We start from the raw sequence: 19,014 nt of genomic DNA, 5'->3' as shown, positions 1-19,014 counted from the left end.
ATGATGATATCAGCAAAAAAAGAAAAGCCAAAGAAGGAAATAAAACAAAATGTTATAACTGTAAGATCACTAGTCAAAGTAACATGATTAAGTGATGTTAACCCTATGAAAATAACAGACTGGATTAAAAAAGCATAGGGGAATATAGTAAGAGCCATGAAGCAGGCCTTCAGGGAACGGTGCAGGATGCTCCTCGGTTTCCTCAAGTTTCGCCGAATTCGGATTACGAACGTGTAGACGCAGCGGTGGGGGCGGTGCAGTGACGCCTGGAGCCGCTAGGGGCCGCGTTCGCCGCTGGCGGCTGCTCCCGGCTCGGCGGCGGCGACTCGTCGGTGTCGCGCCCGCCGCGTTGCCATGTTGGCGGAAGAGCCGCCGCCTGCCGCTCGGGGAGCCGGGAGCCGGCGCGGAGAGGAGGGGCCCGGGGCCGGCCCGCGCGCGGGGATGGAGGCGAGGGGGGGCATGTGCCTGCCTCGCGGGCCCGAAAACCTCTGCTTCGACAAGGACGAGTTCATGAAGGTGCGGGGGGCGACCGGACCGGACCGGACCGGACGGGACGGGACGGGGGGGAGGCGCTGGACCAGGCGGAGTAGGGATTGGGGGAGGCGCTGTCTGTCCCTGCGCGTTCCGGGCTTGAGCGGCGGCTGCTGCTCGACTCCCCAGCGGAGCAGGGACGACGTGTGGGGCGGGTTCATCTCGGCTGGGGCCCTTGGGGCAGTTGGCAGAGGGGACAGGGCCACACTCCTTTCCTCGGGCCGAGCGGGGGACGCTTGTTATTAAGGCGCGGATTGCCATCCCTTTGGGCTATGCACTAGCTCACCAGGCTCGAACTGTAGCCTGGCTTCGGTGTCCTTGCCTTGGGTGCCCTTCTGTAACCCGCCATGGGGCAAGGCCTGCTTCAAACCCTGATCATCATAGCAGCCCAAACTGCATGGTGGCTTTGAGCACCCCCAACTGAGCGATAAGCTGGGGGTATGGTGATGGTGGTGGCTCAGTTAGGTAGACAGTGGAAGCCTAGAGCACTAACCCCAAAAGCTGAAGTCTGAGTACTGAGATAGGCATCGGGTGTCCTTCTATTCTGATTAGGTTTTTGTACCATCACCTGAGTGCTTTTCATTAGTCCCTTAAGCAGCAGGACTAATGTTTGTCACATGTTTGTTCTCTCATCCTCTCCCCTGGGGCGGAAATGTGTGTTTTGAAATTCATGTTTACATATATATGCACACTGACAACACCCATGTTGCTATATGTTTATATTAGAGAATGCACGTTAAAATAAGTACACTTTGCACATGGAGCAGAAGCTGGAAATGGGTGATGGGGAGGGATCTTTTGATGATTTCTTGTTCTGTTCATTCCCTCTGGGGCGCCTGGCATTGGCCACTGTTGGAAGACAGGATACTGGGCTAGAGGGACCATTGGCATGACTCAGTATGGACATTTTTATGTTACGTTAAAGTGGTGAGGTTTATGGTGATCCTTAGTTCCTGTGGGAGTTCATGCCACAGTCTTGGGCTGGCCCCTGGGAAAGCTTTGTCTCCTGGACACAAACTTCCCCTTTATCATAGAAGGTTCCACTGTTCAGAGGAGCGAAGTTGCTGACCACGATCTTGTTGATAGTGGACCAAGCCCATTGAGTGTTTTGAAGATAAAGATTGAGCCCTTGATTTTGTATTATTTGGGAGGTTAGAAACGATTGTTTTTCTCAATAGTTGCGGCTTGGTTTTCTTTGGGACAACTTATTCTTCACCTTTGCTGTGGCGATGGGCGGTGGGGGGACACGCGTTGTTGAGAGGTGATAGGTAGCAGAACTTTTGAAAATCTTGAAATTGGTTTTCAGGATAACTTGGATAACTGAGATGTCCTCTCTGGGCTTTGCTCTCTGAATACAGGCCCCTGGAATCACCCATGATGATAGAATCATAGAATATCAGAGTTGGAAGGGACCTCAGGAGATCATCTAGTCCAACCGCCTGCTCAAAGCAGGCACAATCCCCAGTTTTTTTTGCCCCAGATCTCTAAATGGCCCCCTCAAGGATTGAACTCACAACCCTGGGTTTAGCAGGCCAATGCTCAAACCACCGAGCTATCCCTCCCCCCAAACACTGAAACACTGATAGCTGAAACACTTTTTGTTGGGGGGCTTGTTTGCGGTGTTGCCAGTGTTTGCAATTGTATTTCCAGTCTTTCAGTATTTGATGGTTTTTATTAAAAACTCCAGCTCTGGGGGGCACATGATTATGTGAGAATCTTAGCTTCCATTTAAAAAACTGAAAGGAAGTTTCTAGCCCTAATTTTTGCAGAGACAAACTTGAAAATGTGAACTTGGGTGTACCTTAATGACACAGAAGACAAATTAAAAGAACCCAAAATTTATAATTTATTTTCACATCTTTGGCTTAAAAGTATATCAAATGATTTTTGAATCCTTGAGGTTGGCAATATTGTTAAGTTTAAAAAAAAAAAAAAAGCTATCTGTATTAATTATAGTATAGATCACTGGTGGTTTTCTGCTTCTGTGTTGACTAAAGGCCTTGGGTAGTCCAAAAATATTAACATGTTGAGCCCCAAGAAATGAATGGTCAATGAGATTGGTGTGTGTAGGGCTCTTCTCTGAAGTGGTGTGCAGAATGAAAAAGCTTGTAAGCCACTAGAACAAGTAGATTTGAAATATATAAATTATTGACAATTTTTGTCTAACCTGTTTTAAAATGAGTGTGTCAAGGAAAGACTAAGCTGAATCTACTATTTTGTTTGGTAAGCTTTGACTATATTAGGGACTTTTACAACAAAACTTCTAGAGTGCTACCACCATTTCAGCTCTGTTCGTTTTAGAGTGACAGTAACAGACTTTCACTTTGGGAAGAGGGAGTTTTGGTTGGCTTTTCTATCAGATTTGATGATGGAACTTAACTGCTATTGAAAAATTAATAAAAAGAGAGGAAATTGAGTTTCTAGGGCTTAAATGAAAGTGATTGTTATAATGGATGGCTTAGTCTGGTCAAAAGAAGCGAAACATGGGTTTAACAGCCCACTGTCTCAGGTGATAAATTCATTATTTTATTGTAATAATTAGGAGAGAGTAAAGCACCAGTCTGCTTTGTATATATTGACTTTTGTCCTGAAAGACACTTCTAGCATAGCTCTGTTCAGATCTGAAGTCTCTAGATTAGATGCAATTTTTTTCTTTTGATTTCTATTTATGTATTGTTTTCTGTTTCCAATTGTGCCTGTCAGTTGTCTAGGAGTGGCTGAAAGACTTTGCAGTAAACACACAGGCACAGCACTTAATTGCTTAGGGTGGAAGGGAGGGAGGATGGTGCAGTACATGATTGTTGGAAAGTATGCAAAAAATTTAATAGGGCTAGTCTCTGAGCAGATTTTTCTGTTTCTGTGACTGAGGTAGGCCTGTGTATTAGAGTCATGGCTCATTACAGTTCCTTATATCCATCTCAGATGGGTACATCGGCCAGAGTGTTTGCAGCTGTGCAACTGAATGTCAGAAAATCCTTTTACTCTTTACACTGTGATGGTTTGGAATATGTGCACTACTCCTGACTGCTTGTATTTGGTTATTCTTTGGATAAAGGTATGTAAGGTATTAATATCCTTCTTAGGATGACTGCAAAATGACACTTAGAAATATACTTCTAGGAGAAATACATGGGAAGATGAGAAGAAATCACAGATTTTCAGGTAGATGTTAGATTTGGGGTTGTTACTGTAAATAAATAGCGTAGTGTAAGAAATACAAACTAGGGTTTAAGAAAAAGCTTTAACTTTTCATCTGTAATAGAGGAAACTTGAAACATAAATCTGTTTTAATGATTTTCCTTTTCTTGTCCATCTGATTGTTGTCTGTTTTTGATGCTTGTGCTTGTAACTGCTTCCAAATGACATTCCTGCAGTGCTGTTTCCTCATACATTATTCTTATCGACTTCAGTACCTCTCTTTCTTTCAGGATGGATTGATTAAATAATTGATTTTAGTCATGTTTTGCATATTTACTTTTTAGTGATTTTTTTTTTCCCCAAAGAAAGATTGATTCTCATTGGTTGATAAACATTAAAACATGTTGATTCGCAGCTAAATATAGTCTTTACACTAAATTTGGTGCTGCTTTTTGCTAACCAGGAGAATACGCTATCTCTGTACACATTTATTTAAGCAATTATATAGTTTAACTTTTTACTAGATGATTAATTTTTTATTTGTGCCTTGGACCAAGCTTTATTTGAATGGAAATCCAAATGTAATAAAAATACACAAAAATAGCATTTTATTTTTTATTAAATAAAACTACCTTAAACTCCTTTTGATTATATATTGAGCACATTTATCAAAACATCTTTTGTATTTAGAACTGATTGCTTTATTAAACCAAGGAAATAATGTCTGTACTAATGAACTAACTTGATTATTTCTGGTCACCATTATTTCAGGATTTTAGAACTAGAAGATGTCAGTCTCTTGCGCCCAGTTTTTATTCATAGATTGGAAGAAGAAAACAAGTTCTCCTGTTTTTGCAACTCCCAGTTGATTTCTGAACTTTGATACAGTCATTGAATTGAACTACAGTAGATGAATAAATTGAAATGAAGAAAATATTCTCTCTTCAGCTGCAGAAGAGGCTACTGCTTTCAAAAGCTGGTTGAGCACTTCCACAAACTCTGGTTCCAGGTGCTTAGCCAATGATTTCCACCAGTTCAGTCGTCTGACTTTCTTTAAAACTTGGCAGCAAACATACGGACTGCTTAATATTATGTTTTGTCTTTTAATTTAAATAAGTTTAGGCATTATTACAGAGTCTCAGTTTCAAATTTAATTTTAAATAGGTTTGTTTTAAATAAATAAACCTGTATTTAATTTACATTTTTAAATTTTAAAAATCCATTTTCAATAGAATATGTTTGCAGTGTTAGGTTGACCTAACTATGTTGCTCAGGATACAAAATTTTTCACAGCCCTGAGTTATGTAGTTAGGTCAGTCTAATTTTTAGGCTTAGATTAGGCCTGTATGTTGAATCACTACATTCTTGTTGATTCTATACAGAATCAAGAAGTCTGAAGAGAACACAATCAACATCAATAATTAACATTTTGTAGAATGTTGATTTGTGTCCTCTTTTGTCTGTGTGCACAGGTTTGTGTGTCCATTTTAATCATTTGTTTTTTCTAGACTGTGAGTGAGAATACATTTGACTCTGGGTGGAATGAACGTGAAAGGCAGATTCCTATTTCCATGACATTTCCCTAGAGATTTCGTAATCTACTGTGAAAAAACAGCTTCAGCTTCTTTTCCATTGTCCTCTCTCACCTTCCACTGAAACGTCTTAATTTGATATTGATTTTTTTTCCTGGTCATCAATCTGATTTCTCAGTGTTGTCCTAGTAGTCTTGAGTGTTCTTGAAAATTGTCATATGTTGGTTGATCTACATAGCTTCGTTTTTTCCTTTTCACCTCCTGCAATCTTAACCTTGCATAATGACCCGTTTCAGAGTAGCAGCCGTGTTAGTCTGTATTCACAAAAAGAAAAGGAGTACTTGTGGCACCTTAGAGACTAACAAATTTATTTGAACATAAGCTTTCGTGAGCTATAGCTTACTTCATCGGATGCATTCACGAAAGCTTATGCTCAAATAAATTTGTTAGTCTCTAAGGTGCCACAGGTACTCCTTTTCTTTTTGCAATCTTAACAGAAGCTTTGAACTTCTCCACTCCAGCATGACTAAAATCAAACATTTAACAATGCCTGCTGAATGCTTAGCTACAAAGTGCAATGTGGCTTTATAAAAAAAAGCTTGTATATACTTGTAACATATTTTCAGATAAATCCATGGGCCGTTTAAAGCAGCTGTAAAGGGGTTTGGATAATGCAGTACTGCAATACACATTACAAGACAATATCGTCTGTCCCAATGAGTCTACGATCCCAGAAAGCTAAAATCTGTCTTTAGAGTATGGTTTGTCAATTATCTGCAAACTTTTTTTGCTTCAGGTAGGCTTGGCAGTTTAGTTGCATGTAGAATGCTTTATAGCAGGAAAGATCCTTTTCTTTTATATGTTTTTTATTTACATCCCTGTATCTTTTTGCTCGTTCATTTTCAGCCAGACTTCGATGTCGATCACTTTGTGTCTGACTGCAGAAAGCGTGTCCAGTTGGAAGAGCTCAGAGATGATCTGGAGCTCTATTACAAACTCCTTAAAACTTCTATGGTAGAACTCATAAACAAGGACTATGCAGATTTTGTTAATCTTTCAACAAATCTGGTAAGTCTTCCGGTTGAATTATATGTGTGTGTGTTTTAGTGTGATATTTAATTACATCACAAAATAGTGAATGTCTTTCTTTCCTGGCGTGTTAGGTAAAGAAGCCTTGAATTGTTGCCCCTCAAATTGAGAGATACTGGAAAACACTTATGTACACTACCTGTACTTTCTATATAACTGCTGTTTGTCTGCAGAAAGAAAGCAATAACTGCAATTTCTTATAGATAATGGATTTAGTATGAAGGTAGTAAATAAATGTTGAGAATTCTCCAACCCCCTTAAAATGTGAAAAGCCCCGAATACATGTAAAGCTCCAGATATCTGAATTATTAAAACTGAGTGACACAGATCTGAGATTCCCATAAGAATCCTTCAGAAATGGCCTTACCTATAAGTATGCAGACTATGTAACAAGTCGGTACTGTTCAATCCCAGTTGACCAAGTACCACAATTCATTTTTCAAATGGAAATGTCTCTAATGCTACCTTTCTACACCAATTTACATGATTTTGCTGATTGAAAAATAAATTACATTTTGTGTAGTTATGCACATTTTTGGTCATTGCATTTCTGTATGGTGTTCATTGGAATGCATAGTACAAATATCTATCTTACATAGTTTTTCATTTTTCTTCCTGTTCTGCACCACTGAGACAAATAGTGCTGATTTATTTGTGCCTTCCTTGTAGTATTAAATGACCATACTCGCACATCACTAATAAGTATGAATCAAGATGAAATGACTTTTTTGTGAGGATTGTATAGGTCTATAAAACAATGTTGTATCTAATGGATACAGTCAATAATGAATTCACATGTTAAGTGAAACAAACATTATTATAATCAAATAGCTTCCCAACTGTATATTTGATCATTTCTGTAGGTTGGCATGGATAAGGCCCTCAATCAGCTTTCAGTGCCTTTGGGACAGCTACGAGAAGAAGTCATGGTATGTTTGAAATAATCCATATATACCTCAAAATAGCTCGGTAAACTTACATCTCCTGCTATATCTTATGAAAATTAATTGCCTTTTAAATTCCTCGAATTGATAATGGTTTATCAGAATCTTCTCTTTGAAAATGAGAAATGAAAGACATCATTTCCTGTTCATTGTTTTAGAGTGCGGTGTGATAAAACTCTTATTTTGCATTTTCTGTAATGCCTTCCATCCAAGGACCTCAAGTGATCTAAGGACATAAATGAATAAGCCTCCTGAAACCACTGTGTAGTGAAGAATTAGCACTATTTTACACCCGAAGTTGAGGCACAGAGCCCTTAAGGATGTCTACAGCAGAACCAGGAATAGAGGATGCATCTCCTCCTTCCCAGTTGTATTCATTATTCACAAAGACATCTTTCCTCCCCTTCTCCTTTGAGACCTTTGTTACAGTAGTTCACCTAGCATGAATTGCTTTTAGCAGCTGAAATACATTGGTAAAAATCTTCTTCACAGATGTTCCTAGAGGATTTTTGTTGAAAACTTGACTTATAACCTCATCTCTTTGAGGTGGAAAATGCCCATGTGCTAGTACCTTATCTTTCCTCCATGGTGGAAAAATGTTTAAATCCACATATTACCTTCAGTTCCAGAAAACAAAATCACATTAGGGTACTTGTGTACTGCTCGCAAGTTAGTACATTTAACTCATTTTCTTTTTTAAATAAAGCATAAGTTAAAGGGACACAGTCAACTTAAAAAAATCACACTCCTGTCTGAAAACTTACTATTTGTTTCAAGTAACACTTAGGTAAATTTAAGAGAGGTAAGCAAAGATCTGTACTGGACCTGTGCTGTTCAACGTATTCATTAATGAGCTGGAAAAGGGAGCAAACAGTGAAGTGGCAAAGTTTGCAGATAACAAATTATTCAAGATAGTCAAGTCCAAAGCTGACTTCATGAGGTACAAAGGAATCTCTCAAAACTGAGCAACAAAATGGCAGATGAAATTCAGTGTTAAGTGTAAAATAATGCACTTTGGGAAAAATAATCCCAACTACACATGTATAATGATGGGGTCTAAATTAGCTGTTACCACTCAAGAAAGATCTTGGAGTCACCCTGGATAGTTCTCTGAAAACTTCCACTCAGTGCACAGTAGCAGTCAAAAAGGCAAACAGAATGTTAGGAACTATTAGGAAACGGATAGAAAATAAGACAGAAAATATCATATCACTATATAAATCCATGATGCGCCCACATCTTGAATACTGTATTCAGTTCTGGTTGCCCCATCTCAAAAAGATATAATAGAACTGGAAAAGGTTCAGAGAAGGGCAACAGAAATGATCAAGGATATGGGACAGCTTCCATGTGAAGAGAGACTAAAAACGGTAGGGTTGTTCGGCTTAGGGAAGAGACCACTAAGGGGGGGATCTAATAGGTCTGTAATATCGTGACTGGTGTGGAAAAAGTGACTAGAGAAGTGTTCGCAAAAAGAAAAGGAGTACTTGTGGCACCTTAGAGACTAACAAATTTATTTGAGCGTAAGCTTTTTGTGAGCTACAGCTCACTTTTACCCTTTCCTGCAGAGGTCACCCAGTGAAATTAACAGGCAGCAGATTAAATACAAACAAGAGAAAGTATATTTTCACATGTCGCACAATTAGCCTGTGGAACCTTTTGCCATGGGATGTTGTGAGGGCCAAAAGTATAACTGGGTTAAAAAAAGAACTAGATTAATTCATGGAGAATAGGCCCATCAATGGCTATGAGCCAAGATGGTCAGGGATGCACCCCTATGCTCAGGATGACCCTAAACCTCTGATTGCCATATGTTGGGAGGGGAAAGACAGGATGGGTCACTCCAGCTGCCCTGTTCTGTACACTCCCCGTGAAGCTCTGGTACTGGCTACTATTGTAGACCAAATACTGGGCTAAATGGACAATTGGCCTGACCCAGTATGGCAGTTCTTAGGTTCTTAAATATAATTGAAAATATTATTCCTCTATTTTCAGTTTTATTTACTTTGTGCATTTGACAGCAGTTCACGTACTGTATATTTCAACTTGTTTCCTCTGTATATCAGTTAATCAGTTTTCCCTATTGTTTGTTTGTCTCTTACATCATAACAGGAGAGAGAAGTGTTTTTTTTAAAATACGAAAATGATTGCAATCCCATAAAAATTAACAGTTCTTAAGGACAGCCAAACCCTTCTTTTTTTAATTGACACAAGTTGGTGTGTTCTTAGGCTTAAATTTTTCCGTATCACTAAGCCAGATTTTCCAAATTAATTCATGTCTCTTTCAGAGCCTTAAGTCGTGTGTGAGTGAAGGAATTCGGGCAATAGATGAACGTATGTCTAAACAAGAGGATATCAGAAGAAAAAAGGTACAACAAACAAATAGCTGGGGGAAGAAAATACACTAATTAGAGTTATGTATCTCCCCCCACCCCCCCTCAAATAACTGTATTAAAAAAAGAAATTCAGAGAGATGGCTGTGTCTGTCAATATCGTACTGTGCACTGCTTTTATAAATGTAAAAGTTAGATATCCATTGTTTGGAGACCCCTGGTAGTATAAGGTGAGTGGTGGTCAATCAATCAGAATCCCAAATTTCCTTTTATCATTAGGTCAAGCCATTCTTACTATTAACACTTACTTTACTTTTCACTCTGTAAAAAAGACTGCACTACGATTTCCATTTCATACTGGTGTGTAAAGTTCCACATAATTTAAATATAGTATAATAAATGTGGAGAGAAAAATGTTTAATTTTTGACTTACACAAAATACATCTAATTTATTTTGAGGTGGGAGAACAAGAATTATTTGGACATGTACTAAAATGTAATGTAGTTCCTATTGTGCTTAACACCATTATATCTAATTAGAATCATAGAAATGTAAGGCTGGAAGGGACCTCAAAATGATCAAGTCCAGCCCCTCCACTGAGGCAGGACTAATAAGCCTAGAGTCCTAGACCATCCCTGACAGGTATTTTTCTAACTTGTTCTTAAAACCTCCAGTGATGGGTATTCCACAATCTCCCTTGGAATCCTATTCCAGATCTTTTCTACCCTTAGAGTTAAAGTTTTTCCTAATATCTAAACTAAATCTCCTTTGCTGCAGAGTAATCCCATAACTTCTTGTCCTACCTTCAGTGGACGTGGAAAATAGTTGATCGTGGTCCTCTTTATGACAGCTGTTAACACATCTCAAGACTGTTCTCATGTCGCCCTTCAGTCGTCTTTTCTCAAGACTAAACATGCCCATTTTTTAAAATCTTCCTCATAGATCAGGTTTTCTAAACCATTTATAATTTTTGTTGCTTTCCTGTGGACTCTTTCCAATTTGTCCAAGTCTGTCTTAGTGTGGCACTCAGAACTGGACAAAGTACTCCAGCTGAGGCCTCACCAGTACCAAGCAGAGCGGGAAAATTACCTTCTGTGTCTTACATACAACACTCCTGTTAATACACCCCAGAATATTAGCCTTTTTTTCCACTGCATCACATTGTTAACTTGTATTCAGTTTGTGATCCACTATCCGCCCCAATCTTCGGCAGTAGTACTACTACCTAGCCAGTTATTCCCCATTTTGTAGTTGGGCATTTGATTTTTCCTTCTTTATTGAATATTATCTTGTTGATTTCAGACCAATACTTGAGTATGTCAAGGTTCTTTTGAATTTTAATGCTATCCTCCAAAGTGTTTCCAACCCTTCCCAGCTTGGTATCATCTGCAGATTTTTATAAGCATGCTCTCCACTCCATTATCCAAGTAATTAATACAAATATTAAGTAGTACCAGAAGTAGGATTGACCCTGGAAGGACCAAATTAGATAACCCTCCTAGGTTGTCAGCGAACCATTAATAGGTACTCTTTGAGTATGATCTTTCAACCAGTTTTGATCCACTTTATAGTAATTTCATTTTTACCACATTTCCCTAGTTTGCTTATGAGACTGTCATGTGGGGCTGCATGAAAAGCTTACTAAAATCAAGATATATCCAGTCTGTTGCTTCCCCTCTATCCACCAGAACAATCAGAGAAGGAAATTTGGTTGGTTTGGCATGATTTGTTCTTGACAAATCCATGGTGGCTATTCCTTGTCACCTTAGTATCCTCTAGGTGCTTACAAATTGATTATTTAATAATTTGATCCAGTATCTTTCAAAGTATCGAAGTTAGGCTGAACTGATGTATAATTTCCTGGGTCCTCTTTTTTTTCTCCTAAACCAATTCAGTTTCTTAAGAAACTTTCAAACAAAAATGTGAAGAGTGGCCCCAATACCATTCTCAGAGTTGTTAATTAGAAAATGGAGACTGAAACAAGAGATGAACATGATGATGATAAATAATGCTTTATTTACAGATGTGTGTCTTGAGACTTATTCAGGTTATTCAATCAGTTGAAAAAATTGAGAAAATTCTACACTCCCAAAGCTCTAAAGAATTGTCCTTATTAGAAGCAAACAGGTAAGGAATGTGCAAACATTCAAGATATAGTCCTAACCAACAAGTGCAGTTTCACTGTTGTACTGTACCAGAATTTACAAATACCCTTACACATGTTTAGAATTTTAAATATGGTGGAATGACAGCAAGGCCACAGTTAAGATAGTGCCATAGTTTGAGATTTTAAGAATCCTGTAAAATTTAGGTTATTGTTCTGCAAAGTGGCAGTAAATTAAATATAGAACTTAACATTTTCATAAACACTGTATTTTTGAAAGTGTTTTTTTGAGTAAAAGTAGATTGTTGCATGCTCATTAATCAATTTTTAAAAAAGTACATTTCAAAATGTTTCAAAATGTTTGTTCAAAGTGTTGTTTTTTTCAGAATCCATTTGCCAATAATCTGTAATACCTTTAGCTCTGAAATCCCTCCTATTTTTCTGCAAATATATCATTCACTCCAGTACTGTTGGGAGTAAAACAAAAAGTAGCTTCTCCTGTTTCCTCAACCTTTTCATATAATTGAAAAGAAAATTGCCAACAGCAAGATATGTGTATGTGATGATATTGTATTTGTGGTGGAGGGAGCTTCATGAAGAGCCAGACTGGTACTTGGACTTCTCAGATAACTTCAGGGACAAGTTCCCTTCTCTCTTCCTCTAAGGAAAGATGCGGGGGGACTTCTCTCTCTAGCTGCCTTGGAGCTGAAGTACCAGATGTGATCCTCACATACCTCATCTTGCCTGCAAACTAGCTGTAGTTCATAGGCAGGGGAAATGCTAGTCTTGTGCGCCTCTTGGTGCATGAGATCAGCTCCGCTGCTCTTCAGTTGTCGTACGGGGGGCATGTTTGGGGGACACGGTCAGTATGGGAGGTTTAGGAGGGAGAATGAATGTAGGAGCCCTGGATACACCCTCTCCTACTGTATAAAGAGGGGACACAGTGAAAACTGAGACTGGGTGCAGGGGTAGCAGTTCAATTGTAGGGAATGGGGAAGTTTAGCGGAGCCATGCTGGGATCAAGAAGGCATGGCCATTTCCTCAGAGATGGCCTTCATTAATGCTGCCATGCCACAGGGGATGGACAAAGAAGGGGTTTCCTTCATTAATCAGATTTGTTCCTTTCCAGAGCTGTTGAGTTCTGTAAAACTGGCTTCCCCTGTGACCACAAGCAGAATCGTCATTGCATGGACCAATGTTCTGGGCCGCTGAGGCAGGATCTTGTGCCCACTATGCCTGCCTCTTACCATTATTCACAGGGAAAACATTGTAACTCTGACCTCATACCCTCCCTCTCCCATGTTAGAGCTGAGAGTTGGGCAGGGAGCTGTGTGCCTCTGACCATTAGGTGGACATGATTTTGTTTGTGGAGACCTTATTGTGTATTGAACTGCTAGTTCTAACCTAACAAACACACGCTCTTTTTTAGCCCACTTTTGTCTGGACAGATTTTAGAGAGAATTGCCACAGAATTTAACCAATTACAATTTCATGCAGTACAAAGCAAAGGAATGCCTCTTTTGGACAAAGTCAGACCAGTAAGTACCACTGTTACCCTACTTAACCTCCATGAAATCTAACATATGCAGTAGGTACAGAACATTACATCAACAGTAATGTTTTAATTAGTTTGTTCTGAGCAAAACAGGTTCCTAGTTTAAAACAATCCTTTACCAACGGTATCTTCTGTGGGTGTTCATGCTGTTATTTTTCAACATCTTTCAGATGAACAGCTGAGAATAGGAATAGAAAATAAGAAATTATATTAAATGTTTGTCAGCATAACATCTTATCCTTAGTCTAAATCTAGGCCTTGGTACTCAGGGGATTTAATAACTGATTACCTTATACAGACTGAAGAATAAACAATTGAGTGTGTCCAGAGTAACTACCCTGAATTGATTAAAGGTTTGCCTTTGTGTCCATAGCAATGCTTCCTTAAACTAATTGAGGTGTAGTGGCTATTATCTTTGATGGCTTCCTCAGCCAGTGAGCCACCTCTTAGGGTATGTCTACATTGCATTTAGGCAACCTGTGGCCTCCTGCAGATGGTCAATGTAAACAAACTGTCTCGTGGCCTTCCAGCGGATTACCCTGATGGGCCACAGGTTGCCCAACACTGAGTTAGACTCTTACAGCTGGCCCGTGCTAGCTGGCTTGGGCTGTGGTGCTGTTTGATTGAGGTGTAGATGTTCAGGCTCAATCTGCAGTTCGAGCTCTGAGACCCTCCCACCTCACAGGGTCCCTCATCTCGGGCTCAGGCTTGAGCTCAGATGCGTACATGCAGTTAAACAGACCCATGGCCTGAGCTCCATAAGCCCGAGTCAGCTGATGTGGGCCAGCCACTGGTTTTTAATTGCTGTGTAGACAACTGCAGTATAAGCCCAGGGTTCGAACTCAGCCTCAAGCTTAACGCCTTTGCATCTAGACACAAATTGCACTAATCCAGAGCTCAGACCCAGGACCCCATGAGCTTGAGTCAAACCAGGACCCAGGGTTCAAACTCCAGTTCATTGCAGTGTAGACACAGTTCCCCCTGGACTCATGCTCTGGGAGTCCTAGGAAAGTGTATCACTGGGGGACTTTTAGCTTTCTGGACAGCCAGATGTATTGGACAGTCACGTTTTCATACTGCACCACAAACAAATGTAGTCACTCTAGCCCTTTTGGGAGGTCTCTAGGAAGTCTGGGTTATGGATGGTTGGACTTGGGTCCTCATAATGCCGTGTATATGATAGAGCTCAGGTTGGGATCCAGGGTTCAACAATTCCTAACCTGGGGTTACAAATGAGCGTAGATGCTCAAGCCCTAGGTTAACAAACCCAGGGTCTGCTAACTCGTGTTCTAACAACTCTGGGCTTACATTGCTTGCAGCTGGCAGTTGAATTACCAGCTGAGAATACTGCAGGGGGAAAAGTGGGAACATTAGTGGAATATTTCAAGAGCAGCAAAACTGTGGGGTGCCTTCCCTGTAAATGCTCTCAACCAATGACCCAGCTGTGTGTTTTCAAATGATTACTTGCAGCTGGTGACCTACATTTGATTGCCATTTTAGGATGTTCAGGATGGATTCTGGGAGCATTTCCAAGGAGATTATTTTTTAGGGGGATACTTTGAGAGGGGGCATAAAAGGGACTAGACTGGGGATCAACAGTTGAATCATCAGCTTCATATTGGGAGACATTAGCTGTACAGTGGGACACTTACTGGGGGAATCTCCTGGAAAGGCATGGCAAAGGGGGTATTTCTGGGGAGAGTGTTGGGAATGAGTGGGGCTTACGTGGAGGAGATGTTGCCAAAGGGAGACCCTCCTCCAACAAACTTAAAGGAAGTTTGCTGGCTGAAGCAGCTGCTAGGCCTGGCAGTTGCCTACCATGACAGTCCTTCATTTGTGCTAATAGGATGCAGTCATATTGGCTCTCAGTTCTTTGACCTGAAATGTTTGGGACTTAGTCACTGCTTTTCTCATAAAATCCAGGGGGTAAATGTTACAATTGATTCAAATGGGTTAGTTTGTTGACACAAGGTGTAGGTTAGTTAATTGGGGAGGAACAATTGTTGACTTATCATTTCTCCCATGTCAGTCAGATCCTAGACAGTTTAACAGATTGATTTTTCAATACATGAAAGAAAATAGTTGACCTTTTCTCTAGTTTAACAGTTAAATTGAGTAATTTCATGATATGGAGTTAAATATACAGTGATAATCCATAGGTTTATTTTAATCATTGGATTTAAATGTTAAATTGATAGTTACTACAATTCTCAATGTACACATTTTAATTTTAAAAGTGTGTGTTGAAGTTGGTAAATCTTGTTGCACACAAGTCCTGTAAAGAGGGCAGTGCTCTGTTTTTATTATCTCTCTTCTTTTTTGTAGCGTATAGCTGGAATAACAGCTATGTTGCAGCAGTCTCTGGAAGGGCTGCTCTTGGAAGGCCTTCAAACGTCCAATGTTGACATAGTACGTCATTGCTTGCGGACCTATGCAACAATTGACAAAACACGAGATGCAGAGGCATTAGTTGGTCAGGTTCTTGTAAAACCGTACGTAGATGAGGTAAGATAAGAGCTAGAGAAAAGTAACTTGCTTGGGAAAATAATTTGTTTACCTGTGAACATGCCTAGCTTCCCTCATGCTCCCTCTGAGTGTAGTTAGTACCTTCAAAGCTCCTATTTCCAGCTTCAGGTTGCTCGGTAGTATCCCCTAATATCAGTATCCATTTTCAGTTGTCTTACATATATTTGGCATGGGCAATAGAAAATCAAAATAAAACAGAAGTGAAGCAAAATATAATCATAATGTTGGACTACAATACTGTAATTAGTAAGGCAGACCTCTTAATTACAGAATATTGGTTAAACAAGTTGAATATCTCAGATTTCAGAAATTCTGCTCTTGACAATGCATTCTGTTTCAATCTCACCATCTTTCTCCAGGGTCAGGAAGTAGCTGATCTCTCTGGTCTTATCTGTACTGTCAGTTCTGGTGGAAGGCTTCCACCACTGCACGAGCGTTGATGCAGTTCTACTGGCAATGGTGGAAGTAGTGTTAGTGTAAACTAGCGGTGCCAGGGTTTTTTCCACAGTGTCGAGACATGTTCTGGCCTGGATTATTCAATTTGGGAGTTAAAAATGCTGGTGAATAATCTGCACTACTGTTCCCACTGTTTCTAGCACTGGTGCTGCTGCACTGTTGGTTATGTAGTGGTGGAAGGCTTCCCTAAAATTGCCAGTGTGGATAAAGCCTTTGTTAGCTGCCCAGATGTGTTTGTAGACTTTTTCTACACTGGAAACTTCCCCTCCCCCACAAAACAAATCTGTATTAGTAATAGCAATAGTCAGAACACTAATGTATACTTGGCATCAGCTGGTCACTGGCACTTCTACCAGCTTATCAACACTAGCACTCCCACCATCACTATGGCTGCTTCAACTTAAGGGCAAATTTAGTTGGCCATGGTAAACAAGGCCTCAAGCTCTCCCTGGGGCATCATGCTAAGGGATGTGTAATAGTTGCATCACAGTCATTTCAGTCATGCTGGCGGATGATGCCATAGACACAGGATTGTGAGGTCACCCCCTGACTCCAGCAGAGGAGCCATGCGTTGACCGGTCAGGACTACGTCTCTGTGGAGATTAGAAATGAGGAGACAGAACCAGAAACCTGCACCTGAACACCCCTCAGAGACAGAGGAGTTTTGCTCTGGAGTTAGGCCAGATCTCTGAGACTCAGGCCTATCTCTTAGGCAGAGGCAGACATAATCAGCAGCAATTGGTGGGGAGGGCAAGGGGGAATACAAAAACTGTCACTCGGCTTAGTTTAAGAGGTGTCCTGCTGAGCAATGGATTGAAATCCCCACTACAGTGCATTGTTTCTGCCATGTCTGCCCTGCACCGCAGGAGATGCCTTTCAACAGGTGATCCTATGTGCATTGTGTTTTCTTTGAGTATCTCATATGGAGGGGATCTTCATTGCCTATTCCTCTCCAACCCTATGGGGTCTCCAGTGCCTCTTTCTGCCATGCTCCAGATGGCCCATTGATACCTGTCTGACTGCAGGCTGGAGGGGGTATCTCCCTGCCCCTGCGGCTGAATGTGCTCCTGGCCCAGCACACCTTGGTCCCCAATAGCCCTCTAGGCCAGCTCAGGTACCTGAGAGGCTCATGGCTCTGAGGCCAGCCTCTCTTCTCTGGCTCCCAGTGCATGACGGAGGTGCTTTAAGGTGTCCGGGCGACCAGGCTGCTGCTCCTCCTGAGGAGCTGAAAGGGAAGTGAGCAAAGTAACCTCTAAGCTCTCAGCCCCATGTGCTCAGCTCATACTTCTCTGTACGCAGCCCTTCTCAGCTGCTGGGGAGGGAAGTCATAGAATCATAGAATATCAGGGTTGGAAGGGACCCCAGAAGGTCATCTAGTCCAACCCCCTGCTCAAAGCAGGACCAAGTCCCAGTTAAATCATCCCAGCTAGGGCTTTGTCAAGCCTGACCTTAAAAACCTCTAAGGAAGGAGATTCTACCACCTCCCTAGGTAACGCATTCCAGTGTTTCACCACCCTCTTAGTGAAAAAGTTTTTCCTAATATCCAATCTAAACCTCCCCCATTGCAACTTGAGACCATTACTCCTCGTTCTGTCATCTGCTACCATTGAGAACAGTCTAGAGCCATCCTCTTTGAAACCCCCTTTCAGGTAGTTGAAAGCAGCTATCAAATCCCCCCTCATTCTTCTCTTCTGCAGACTAAACAATCCCAGCTCCCTCAGCCTCTCCTCATAAGTCATGTGCTCTAGACCCCTAATCATTTTCGTTGCCCTTCGTTGTACTCTTTCCAATTTATCCACATCCTTCCTGTAGTGTGGGGCCCAAAACTGGACACAGTACTCCAGATGAGGCCTCACCAGTGTCGAATAGAGGGGAACGATCACGTCCCTCGATCTGCTCGCTATGCCCCTACTTATACATCCCAAAATGCCATTGGCCTTCTTGGCAACAAGGGCACACTGCTGACTCATATCCAGCTTCTCGTCCACTGTCACCCCTAGGTCCTTTTCCGCAGAACTGCTGCCGAGCCATTCGGTCCCTAGTCTGTAGCGGTGCATTGGATTCTTCCATCCTAAGTGCAGGACCCTGCACTTATCCTTATTGAACCTCATTAGATTTCTTTTGGCCCAATCCTCCAATTTGTCTAGGTCCTTCTGTATCCTATCCCTCCCCTCCAGCGTATCTACCACTCCTCCCAGTTTAGTATCATCCGCAAATTTGCTGAGAGTGCAATCCACACCATCCTCCAGATCATTTATGAAGATATTGAACAAAACGGGCCCCAGGACCGACCCCTGGGGCACTCCACTTGACACCGGCTGCCAACTAGACATGGAGCCATTGATCACTACCCGTTGAGCCCGACAATCTAGCCAGCTTTCTACCCACCTTATAGTGCATTCATCCAGCCCATACTTCCTTAACTTGCTGACAAGAATGCTGTGGGAGACCGTGTCAAAAGCTTTGCTAAAGTCAAGAAACAATACATCCACTGCTTTCCCTTCATCCACAGAACCAGTAATCTCATCATAAAAGGCAATTAGATTAGTCAGGCATGACCTTCCCTTGGTGAATCCATGCTGACTGTTCCTGATCACTTTCCTCTCCTCTAAGTGCTTCAGGATTGATTCTTTGAGGACCTGCTCCATGATTTTTCCAGGGACTGAGGTGAGGCTGACTGGCCTGTAGTTCCCAGGATCCTCCTTCTTCCCTTTTTTAAAGATGGGCACTACATTAGCCTTTTTCCAGTCATCCGGGACTTCCCCCGTTCGCCACGAGTTTTCAAAGATAATGGCCAAGGGCTCT

General features: G+C 41.3%; 1 protein-coding gene across 4 annotated transcripts in view; it reads left to right on the top strand.

The window, feature by feature from the left end:
- Positions 1-349: 349 nt before the first annotated feature.
- The window catches only part of COG2 (component of oligomeric golgi complex 2), a 54,136-nt gene continuing 35,471 nt past the window's right edge, over positions 350-19,014 (top strand). For 2 of the 4 annotated variants that reach the window (XM_043511345.1, XM_038396858.2), the window contains exons 1-7: positions 350-516; positions 6,108-6,269; positions 7,154-7,219; positions 9,523-9,603; positions 11,592-11,695; positions 13,102-13,210; positions 15,553-15,732. In XM_043511345.1, the coding sequence (XP_043367280.1) occupies positions 355-516; positions 6,108-6,269; positions 7,154-7,219; positions 9,523-9,603; positions 11,592-11,695; positions 13,102-13,210; positions 15,553-15,732 (864 nt within the window). In that variant the 5' untranslated portion in view covers positions 350-354. Of the gene's footprint in view, positions 517-4,440; positions 4,679-6,107; positions 6,270-7,153; positions 7,220-9,522; positions 9,604-11,591; positions 11,696-13,101; positions 13,211-15,552; positions 15,733-19,014 lie in introns of all 4 variants that reach the window. The other 2 variants (XM_038396859.2, XM_043511344.1) reach the window with 2 other exon arrangements.

Source organism: Dermochelys coriacea, chromosome 3 (genome assembly GCF_009764565.3).
Source record: "Dermochelys coriacea isolate rDerCor1 chromosome 3, rDerCor1.pri.v4, whole genome shotgun sequence".
NCBI lineage: Eukaryota > Metazoa > Chordata > Testudines > Dermochelyidae > Dermochelys > Dermochelys coriacea.
The sequence above is the reverse complement of the archived record's forward strand: the minus strand, read 5'-3'. Positions and strand labels throughout refer to the sequence as shown.